This window comes from Delphinapterus leucas, chromosome 11 (assembly GCF_059928025.1).
Source record: "Delphinapterus leucas isolate spDelLeu-1000000601 "Yukka" chromosome 11, BTC_Dleu_Yukka2, whole genome shotgun sequence".
NCBI classification, from domain to species: Eukaryota; Metazoa; Chordata; class Mammalia; order Artiodactyla; family Monodontidae; genus Delphinapterus; species Delphinapterus leucas.
The window spans coordinates 42,276,254-42,286,499 of record NC_143139.1 but is presented as its reverse complement, the minus strand read 5'-3'; the positions used below and the strand labels follow the sequence as shown (position 1 = coordinate 42,286,499).

The 10,246-nt window shown below is 52.8% G+C and overlaps 2 protein-coding genes across 7 annotated transcripts in view; both read right to left on the bottom strand.

Annotated features, from left to right (window-relative positions):
* Positions 1 to 1,721: 1,721 nt before the first annotated feature.
* Positions 1,722 to 4,373, bottom strand: SLC61A1 (solute carrier family 61 member 1). 4 transcript variants are annotated; one of them, XM_022572071.3, is made up of 2 exons: positions 4,277 to 4,373; positions 1,722 to 3,330 (listed from the first exon to the last, which is right to left on the bottom strand). In XM_022572071.3, the coding sequence occupies exon 2, from the start codon at positions 3,310 to 3,312 to the stop codon at positions 1,960 to 1,962; it is 1,353 nt and encodes a 450-aa protein (XP_022427779.1). In that variant the 5' UTR covers positions 3,313 to 3,330; positions 4,277 to 4,373; the 3' UTR covers positions 1,722 to 1,959. The 4 variants fall into 4 exon arrangements, with proteins under 4 accessions (XP_022427779.1, XP_022427777.1, XP_022427776.1 ...); XM_022572069.3 differs by lacking the exon at positions 4,277 to 4,373 and adding an exon at positions 4,006 to 4,110; XM_022572068.3 differs by lacking the exon at positions 4,277 to 4,373 and adding an exon at positions 3,924 to 4,010.
* Positions 4,374 to 6,412: 2,039 nt separating this feature from the next.
* Positions 6,413 to 10,246, bottom strand: part of LOC149748005 (uncharacterized) — a 29,547-nt gene continuing 25,713 nt past the window's right edge. For 2 of the 3 annotated variants that reach the window (XR_016394939.1, XR_016394940.1), the window contains exons 2-3: positions 9,288 to 10,108; positions 6,413 to 7,560 (exon numbers count right to left, since the gene is read on the bottom strand). Coding sequence is in view for 1 of the 3 variants with exons in the window: in XM_089920768.1 (XP_089776894.1) it covers positions 9,290 to 9,523 (234 nt within the window). In the remaining 2 variants the exon portion in view is untranslated. The remainder of the gene's footprint in view (positions 7,561 to 9,287; positions 10,109 to 10,246) is intronic. The other variant, XM_089920768.1, reaches the window with a different exon arrangement.

Below are 10,246 nucleotides of genomic sequence, written 5' to 3'. Positions count from 1 at the left end.
TCAATAAAAATGTTTAAGGCTGACTGGACAATCTCTAAGATGCCTGTGAGCTCTTCACACCCGATGAGTCTTGACAAGAAGAACCCTCCCCACTCTATCTGCTACCAGCTCCTTTGAAGAAAGCTCAGCAGGGACAAAGCTAAGGGAAACTCATTATCTGTCTCCTCTACCCCCCCATTTCCCTATCACTTAGGAATATGGGGCCCCCTCATGCTTCCATCAGTAAACAATTACTGTCATCCAAAACAACAAATCATTAACTAGGCTCTGGATTCTAGTCTAATAGATTTCCCAAATGGGCGGCTCTTGAAAAGCCACGTGTGAGCTAGCCTGTCAACTCTCCAGACATTTACTGAGCACAGCCACGGGCCAAGCCCCCACTTGTGTGTATATATGGGGGAGGCAAGGGCAAATAGGACACAATTTCCTCGTGTCTTCAAGGAGATCATACTGTGGTAGAGAGAGACGGAAAGTCTACAAATAACTAAAGTACATCGAGGTCCAGCTCCACAGGGCAGAAAGGGGAAGTGTAGTTACTGCAGCAGACTCTGTTTTAGCCTCAAGATGGGGGAAGGAAAAGATATCTGTTTTTTCATACTTAACCTCAACTTCTACTCCCTGCAGGCTGGGTGGGGGAATGTGTTTTTTCCCTTGTCTGACTAGGGACCTGAGACCACCACTCTTCCCTCCCCCTTGGCCTCGCCCTGCAGGAGCACATCCACCCCACATTCCTCCTACACCAGGTGATACTATCTCCCCACACAGGTTTGGACCTGCAGCTCTTGGAAAGTCTTGCGTCTTCCTGTCTGGGAAGTAGTCTAGGACCCACGGAAAGGTCATCAACCTCTTTTCCAGACAGGTAGGTCCCTCGTGCCCACCTCAAGCACATTCCAGGACACACCCTTGGGCCTACCCTCCCTCCATCCCCACCCTTCTTAACTGCTGGCTCCGCTTCCCCTGAGAAGCCCAGGTTTGGGTGGGAGGAGGAAAGGCAGATACAATCGGAGGTGAGGCAGGGAGGGGCTCACAGAACTGGTGTTCCTACTGGTACTGTTTCCTGCCCTGATGGCTCCCTCACCCTCACTCACTCTGGGTGGGGAAGAGTCAGGTACAGACAAGATCCCAGTCCCTCATCCATTCACTGCTCTCTCTCCTTGGCAGCCCTTCACTTGGGTTTCATGCAAGGATACAGGAGCTGGTGGACCCCGGTGATGCTGGACAAATGGTGCATCTACAGCCACAGAGGCAGAAGGCAGACAGCACACATGTGCTGACCTGCAAGCTTGTTCCTGAAGGAAGGCTCCGGATTTGCCCCAAGGGGTGGTCACAGACGCAGCTGAAGCCCCTGGAATCTTTGCTCAGTGGCATGGGCATCCACCCCATATGCTCCAGAGACTGCCTCACCCTGGATGTGGAGCAAGGTGTTTGCTTGGCAACCGGGGAGGGTGCCTGACCCCAGAGTAACAAGATATAGAGGATCTAGGGGCCTCAGGCATTTCCCACCCATTTCTGTTGAGAGGCAATTCCACAGCTCTCAGTTTAAGCTGGAGGCAGTCTTAGGCTCTTTTTTTTTTTTTTTTTTAAGCTGGAGGCAGTCTCAGAGAGGCTAGAACTACAAACCTTCTGCTGGTAACCCCACCTCTCACCTCACAACCTCCAGCTGCCGTCTCACCAGCACTACTGAGGTGGGTACAGGTGAGGATGAGTAAATCAAATCGATAATCAATTAAAAGTGTTTATTTTTAAGTAGAAAGGGGGAAGAGAGTGACACAGCGGCAACTTCTGGCATCTTCTTTCTGGGCCATCACCCCCATGTGCTTCCCACCCCAAAGCACTGGCAGGAGGGGCCCCAGGACAGGATGAGGGGGCCAGACAGTCGCAAAGTCACAGAGAGACCTGTACAGCCCTGGAGAGGAGGGATTCAAGGGTCCATCCCAGCTCCCTCGTCCTGGAACAGGATCAGAGCTCAGGGGCATGGGGCTCCCCGGCGGGTGAGGGCACCCGCAGCTCAGCATCATGCCTGACCACGGTGAAGAGCCCCACCACCGCCAGCAAAGCCATCACCATGACGGCAGAGCAGATGCTAAACATGCTCCGAGCGCCCGTTTTGCGATCGCTGTCATGGAGGACCAGAAGCCCCAAGCAGGCCAGTAAGTGCAGGGGCACCCGGAACCAGTTGAGGACACCAGCTTGCTCTGTCTCAGGGATCACTTTTCTCCGCAGGAAGCCCATGCTGGGAAAGTACAGCCCACAGGCTAACTCGATAAGGAGGAAGGCTATAAAGGACTCCACGGGACTCTCCTGGCCTGGGCTGGTGGAGAAGGTCAACATGAAGAGGGAGAAGACGACGATGAGGACAGCGAGGGAGACTAGGTGCATGGGCTGAAGGTGGTACCTCTTGGAGGTAGCGATGCGGTACAGAGAAGAGCCGAGCAGGCTGGCTGCCATGAAGCTGGAGAAGATGATGCCCAGCGGGGCCCCATGTGGGTCCAGCACAGGCGTCCAGAGGAAGACAAAGATGAAGATGACACTCTCAAACAGGGCCTGAATGGTGCCTAGCAGCAGCACACGACGGTCCGACAGGAGGCAGCGCAGACCGTCAGCACAGGTCCTGGGGAAGGCACGCTGCCGACCGTAGTTCTCTCCCCAGTGATGGAGGGCCAAGGCCCCAGCCAGAGCCAAGAGAGGGATGGCAGCCACAAAGGGTGCCACAGGCCCCAGGCCCATCCAGCAGGCCACGGCCTCAGCTGCCACACCTGCCACTACAGCCAGCACGTGATTCCAGAAGGCAGCTCGGGCAAAGGTAGCCGGGATCCACTCTGCGGGGAAGTCATGCCGTTCCACGTGCTCGTGGATGTACCAGGCCTCAAAGGCCGAGAAGAGCAGGGCTGTGGACAGCCCACCAAGTGCTCGGCCCACCAGCAGCACAAAGTAGTCCTGAGAGAGTTTGGTTAAGCAGCAGAGAGAGTAAGTGAGGGAGAAGAGGACACAAGACTTCTTGCGACCCAGCCAATCCACAAGGGAGGAGGCCACCAGTCCAAAGAGGACTGTGGAGGCAAGGCCGCAGACATAGAGGATGGCGATTTGTCCCTCCAGGAAGTGGTAATGTTGATAGAGTTTATAGAGGTAGGGGGCCTGGAGCCAGTCAGCCGCCAGGGCCAGGAAGTAGACCTGATAGAAGTCCAGTTGAAACCGAAGGAAGGAGGGATTGCTGCAGGCTCTTCCAGAGGGCTTAGCCCGGCATCTTGACAGCTCCAACCCCAGGCAGGAGGCCAGGAGGACCACAAAGGCAAGGTAGGCAGTCACCAGCATGGCCGGCCCCCGGAAGACCTAGGGAGAGAAGGGGGCTTCAGAGTCACATCCATTGCCCGGATAGCGCCGTCAAGGGGCTGCGTGTCTAAGCAGAAGGCAGCTCCACCCAACCCCCGCTGCCACCTGCACTTCCCCACCCCTCAACTCCACTCCCCCGGAGCTCAGACCAGAGGGACCAGCTGGGTGGGTGGCAGGAGTGGCCCACCAGATTGGTCTCCAAGGACACTGTGCGGCAGGGAAGGGGTGGGAGAGGGGAGAAGGTTGAGCATTCGCCCCATCCTTGCCTGGTATCAGATAGGGAGTTCCTTCACTAATCCCAGCCCTGCAGTTAAGGGGCTGCTGCCCTCTCCCACAGTAGCTTATGCATACAATACTTCCTTCTGTTACCTCCCATCCTCTTTGGGGAGCCCGTTTTTGCCCTCAATGTCTCGTCATCTGTCCCGGGCATCCCCACCGCCCGCGCGGGCCTCTCGAGTTGCTTCTGGGTCACGCGCGTGCATCTCAGATTCTCCCTCCTCCAGGCCAGGGCACCCACCCCACACACAATGCGCCCCCTAGTCCCTGCCCAGCGCCGCCACATCCGCTCGCGCCTCGCCCAGACACCATTTCACCTGCCGCCCCGGTCTGCGGGGACGCTCCGGACACGCCCGGCTCCAGGCCGCCCGGCCGCCCTGCCCGCTCTACCCGCTATACCTCCGGCTCGGGTTCCCCCAGCGCGCCCGCCCCTCACAGCCTGCTTCCGGGAGCCTGGGAGCCCTCTGGCCGCAGCCATGATGGGTCCCGTCACGTGACGGGGGCGCGGCGCTCAAACCCCGCCCCTACTCCGCCCTCTTGCCCCAAGCGGGGCGCTGAGCTCCGGACGCCTGCTGGGGCTCAACAGGAGGCGGCGGTGGTCGCTGCTACGGGTTTGGCCCTGTCCGCTGCCCTCCCGTGACACCCGCTCCTTCGACTCCTGGATACCTACGGGGCCCCCTGGAAGTAAAGACACAGTTTCTGTCTCTTCGTCCGTGCCCTGGGTTAGGGAGCGCAGCTGTGTCTGGGAAAATGCCAGCAGTACCGCAGAGCTGGGGCTTGAGCTTCCTGAGGAACATCGCCGCCCCAAGCCGAGACGGGCTCCTCGCTTCCCTCCTCTCCCAGAGTAGTGACCTCCAGGCCAGAAGTCAGTATGGCCCAGACACCTGAGGGAGGCAGTGTGGTGTCAAGGACTTGGACTTTGGTTTGCAGACGGCCAAGGCTCAAATCCCAGCCCTGTGGCCTCGGGCAAGCCATATGACTTCTCAGTGTCCCAGTTTCTTGGTCGGCAGTCATAGGAGAGCAGCGCCCAAATAAAAAAGGCTGAAGTTCAGTGGCAGTTAAGGGTTAAGAATCTCAGCCTTGGAGCCGGATGCCCACCCTCTGCCACTTACCAGCTGTGTTACCTTGGAAAGGTTATTTAAACTCTTTCCAGCCTAGTATTATCTCCTCAAAACCCTCCAATGCTTCCCATCTCACAAAGCATAAAATCCAAAATCACTGTAATGGCCTACAACAGAGGCCTCTGTCCTCTGTTCCACTGCTACATCTCTGACCTTATCTCCTACCATTCTCCTTCCTATGCCTTCTCCATCTATACTGTCTACCACCAGGGCTTTTGCACACCGTGCCCTGTAAAGTTCTGGTTCTTCTCCCAGATATCCACATGGTTCCCTCCCTCAGCCCCTGCAGTTCTGTCTTCAAGTGTCACCTTATCAGAGAGGCCTTGCTTGGCCAACCTGTTTGAAAAAACACCACCACCTCTGCCACAGTAATCTACCTGCTTCCCTACCAACTCTCTATTCTCCTTTGCTGCATTTTCTCCATAGCACTTAACACCATCTGGCACACTATATATTTTGCTTATTTACTATTTCTTCTCCCTACAGATTTTTATCTGTTTTGTTCACTTGTATTCCCAGTACTTAAAATGGTTAATGGTACATAAAAACATTCAATAAATATTTGATGAATAAATTAATGAATAAGTTAATACGTGTAAACTACTCTAAAAAGTGCTTGTCTTTATTAGCTGGTAACACTTATCAAACAGTTATTATGTACCTAAGTTCTGTCTTAAGAAGTCCTGGGCCAACTGCTGTAGATGAATTGTTTAACTGTCACAACAACCCTTTAGGTAGTTACTATGATTATCCTTCAGAATTGGAAAGGTTAAGTAACATGACTAGAGTCACATGGTAAGAGGTAGAGTCAGAACTGGGACCCAGATCTTTCCAGTTCTACACTCATGATTTCTAAGAAGATTAAATGGGTTCACCCACCTGCACAGGTGATTAGCAAATGTTGGTTTTCTCTTTTAAAAATTTTTATTTATTTTTGGCTGTGTTGGGTCTTTGTTTCTGTGCGTGGACTTTCTGTAGTTGCAGCGAGCGGGGGCTACCCTTCATTGCAGTGCGCGGGCCTCTCACTGTCGCGGCCTCTCTTGTTGCAGAGCACAAGCTCCAGACGCGCAGGCTCAGCAGTTGTGGCTCACAGGCCTAGTTGCTCCGCGGCACGTGGGATCCTCCCAGACCAGGGCTCGAACCCGTGTCCCCTGCATTGGCAGGCAGATTCCCAACCACTGCGCCACCAGGGAAGCCCCTGTTGGTTTTCTTTATACTAAAGTTTGGAGGGTAGAGGGTGGGAGGATCTGGAATTATAACTTGAGAAATACTTTCTTATGATAAACAGCTGAGATTTATATCCTACAAGTTCCAAGTTGCCTTTATCCCTAACTGGCAAACTTCTAGAGAGTAGAAAAGGTATTGGTTCCCATGCATTTGTCTAGAAACACGAAGACTCAAAAATCATGATTTCCCAAGGTCATTCAGTGAGTGAGGGCATGAGGGATCGAAATGGCCTTCTATTCTGATCCTGGACTGAAACCCCTTGAACTCCTGACACCCAGTCTCTCAGTTCCTGGTGGTCTTTTCTTTGAGGGAGGAGGTCATCCTGAATGAAGGCAGGGAGTGGGACAGGATGGCCTTACGTGCTTTGTCTTCTGTTTTCCAGGATGGAGGCCAGTGCTCTCCATTATTGAGTTGCATTTTGCTCAGAAGCACCTGACAAAGAGAGACTTTAAGGAAGATTACATTGTTTTGGATTACTTTTATTGTAGGACCTATTCAAAATATGTTAACTCTTTAAGGTTCCCCTGGCCCCTCGAAGCTGTGAAGCACAGCTGGGAAATGTGCCAGCTGAGCAGCAGGGGACTGAAGGGGATAAAGGACAGCCTGGGAGTGCAATTCCATCTCTAGGACACACTTCTAGTAGAGGGCAAGGAGGGCTGGGGTCTCTGTGTGGGGAGTCACAGGGGAAGTCTGGCTTTCAGGGCAGATGGGGAGGATGCTCTGGGAATTACTAGGAACCATGCTTACCAGAGGAGCATCATTTAAAACCTCTGTTATGAAAATGTTCAAACATACATAAAGGTAGAGAGCATAGTTCTATGAAACCCTATATACTTAATTCAAGAATATTGATTTTTGTCCCTTTGTTTCTTTTCCTCCTTTCTTTCTTTTTTCGTTTGCCAAAATACTTACAATTAAATACATCACTTCACTCCATACTCAGTGTGCATCTGAAATACGGACCTTTTCCTACATAACCTCAAAGCCATTTTCACATTTAACAAAATCAACACAGATTCCTTGGCATTGTAAGTACTCAGTTCATAATTAAATGTTTCCAGCAGTCTAAAAATGTCTCTTTACAATTGGGTGGTCCCAATCAGGAACCAAACAAGGTCTCCCCACCACCACCACCAGCCATTGACTAGTTGAAGAAATCCAGTCAGATCTCCTTTAGAATGTCCCACGTTCTGGATATGTTTTCTCACTTCCTTGTTTTGTCATTTAATTTGTTCCTCCACCCCCCATATTTCTCATTAAATGGAGGTTAGCTCTAGAGGTTTGATTAGAATCATGTTCAGTTTTTTTTTTTTGTTTCTTTGTTTGGCAAGAGTCCTTCACAGGTGGTGCTGAGTGCTTCAGATTGCATCACATCAGGAGGTACATGGCATGTGGGGTCAGGTAGTGACAGCCTTATTCCTCCATTGTAAAGTTCTCCATCAACCACCATCCTTGGTTTCATCCATTGACGATTCTTGCTTTGATCAATTATTTCATTAAGGGGCTGCAAAATGGTGATTTTTCTAATTCCATATTCCTTCTACATTAGCTGGAGTTCTTCTGTAAGTAAGAAGTTTTCTCCACCACTTAGAGCTATTTGGCCACCCTGAAATATAAGTTACACAGGACAGGCAGCATAAATGCATAATTCTTTTTCTTTCTGGTTGCCAATTTTCAGAATATGAAGTTGGGAGAAAAACTTCATTTTTTAAAAGTTTTGGGCTTAGAGCTGAGTAGGGATGGATGGCCTGGACAGTGGGCAGGGGAAGAAGGGTCTATTTTGGTAGCTCTGTCCAGCCCTCACTCATTCCAGGGCATGGGGTGTTTGGGGGACAGCTGGACAATGGAGGACTTGGTGTCCTGGCCCTTGGGCAGCAATGAGATGGGCATGACATAGGCCTGGTGTGCAGGCAGCTGCAGGACCGAGAGAGAGAGAGAGAGAGAGAGAGAGAGAGAGAGAGAGAAAACCAGATTTTGGGTAGGCAGAAAGAGAGATAGGAATTGAAAAACAGCTGGACCCAGAAGACAGGAACAAAGACAGAAAGGGAAATAGAAATGGAAGAGATCGAGAATGACTTGCACCCAGAAGCAGAATAGGACAAAGGAGAGAGCCAGGAGGTGAATCAAAAGACCAAGGAAGAGGAACTTCCCTGGTGCCACAGTGGTCCCAATGCAGGGGACGTGGGTTTGATCCCTAGTCCAGGAAGATCCCACATGCGGTGTAGCAACTAAGTCCATGTGCTGAAACTACTGAGCCTGCGCTCTAGAGCCTGAGCTCAACTATTGAGCCTGAGCTCTAGAGCCCGAGCCACAACTACTGAAGCCCCTGTGCCTAGAGCCCACGCACTGCAACGAAGAGTAGCCCCCGCTCTCCACAACTAGAGAAAGCCCACAACGAAGACCCAACGCAGCCAAAAATAAATTTATTAAAAAAAAAAAAGGAAGAAAACAAGATTTTAAATTAGATGGGGAAAGGGAGGGATGAGTGGGGGAAACAGATGTAGAGATACAAGTTAGGTGAAGGCAGAAAGTCCAGGTGATAGAAAAAAGGAAACAGAAATGGAGAGAGTGGTGTAGAAAGCTAGAAGGAAGGATAAACAGAGATAGAAAGGAAAGAACAAAGGGTTCCAGAGAAGGAGGTTGAGAAAGGGAAGATTGAAACAGACCAGTGTCAGAGAACTTGGGGAATGTGGAGGGGTGCTTAGGGGCTCTCAGCTTAAGATCCAGTCCCACGCAGATGCCAAGGTCTATCACTTCCAGCTTCCTCTTGGTGGCTTCTCCAAACCCCCAGCCCCAGCCCCACCCCCAGGGACAGGGGACTTATGACTAGCTATGTGTGGATGGGATCATTGGGAACCTGAGTCAAGGGCTCCCAGTTTCCATCATCCCCCTGCTAGATGAGCATGGATGTAACAGATGGGTTTATTGCTGGAAGATTGAGGTCATGGGGCTGGGCGAGCACTCAGAGATTTGAGAGATAAGACATCCAGGTAGAGAGCGCCAGGTTCCTAGAAGCAAAGGACAATGAAGGATGTCATGATATCCAAGGGGAGGGAGGAACCAAGAATTCTCTGCTCAGCCTCTTCTTCTGGTCCAAGAGCCATTGACCTTCCTTACCAGGCTCTTGATGAGAGGTAAGGGATTCAGAGATTCTTGGGTCATTTAGGGATATGGGTGGAGGTCCACAGGGCAAGAAAAGTGGTCCCTGGACAAAGGATCCCCTGTCGCCTCTAGAGGAAGAATCCATCTCATCCATGCAAACTGCAGAGAAGATGAGCCAGGAAGGGTCTCCAGGGGAGGCTGACCAGAGGGGAAAATGGCCAACTTGCTCACCTTCAGGGGCCGTGGGAGAGGCTCTGAGAAGAACACTTTCCATTCCAGAAGTTGCGGAAGAGGAGGTTCTGGAACCAGTGAGAGCATGCCCAGAAACTAGCCTCAAAGCAGACGTCCCGAGACTGAGGAGGAGGCCGGGGGATCTCAGCAGCCAGCCTCCTCTCCTTGCCTGGGTGAGGGGTCCAGCTGATCCTTCTCCGTCCTCCAGAGCTTCTGCCTCCTCCCTGAGGAAGCAGCTGCAGAAGTGCCCTGGAAGATTGGCAATCTCTCAAGGGGCAACAGCCCAGCTAGACTATCAGACAGTGTCGAGAGGTGCGGTGTCCCCTGAAGCAGCAGCTGCAGCGGCCGGCGGAGGCTGGAGGTCCCCGGGCAGCCCCCTGGCCACGGCCACAGCTGTCACTGCAGCCCAAGCAGGAGCTGGAACAGGTGGCTTGACCCCTGGAGCAAGGGTACATGGGGCAGGGAGAGGGGTGGCAGCAGGTCAAATGCGGAGCAGAGCAGGGGCTGAAGGAACTGAGGGGACAAGTCAAGGGCGGACAGGCAGGGCAGGGAGGGCAGGGGCAGGTACAGGGTGGGCCAGGGAGGCCGGGACAGGAGGGGCAGGGAGCTGCGTAATAGGGATAGATAGTGCAGGAGCAGGTGGGAGGGGGACAGCCAGGGCAGGGGCAGGCACAGGGAGAGGTGGGGCAGGACAGACAAGGGGAGGCAGCTGGTGGGCCGTGCCCAGAGGGTGGAGGGGGATGTTGGTGGCTGGCCTTCTTGTTCTGAGGCCCCAAACGTAGGCCCAGAGAGAAGTCCATTCAGCTGCAGGAGTGGCCAGGCTGGGGGGTTGGGTGAAGGGGAGGGCAGGGGTGGGGTCAGAGGGGGGACAGTGGGGAGCAGGGGTGTGGGCAGGATTAAACTTAAGCCACTGCTGAGCCTCTCTGAGCCTGCAGCAGCTCAGACTTCCCCAGCTAGCC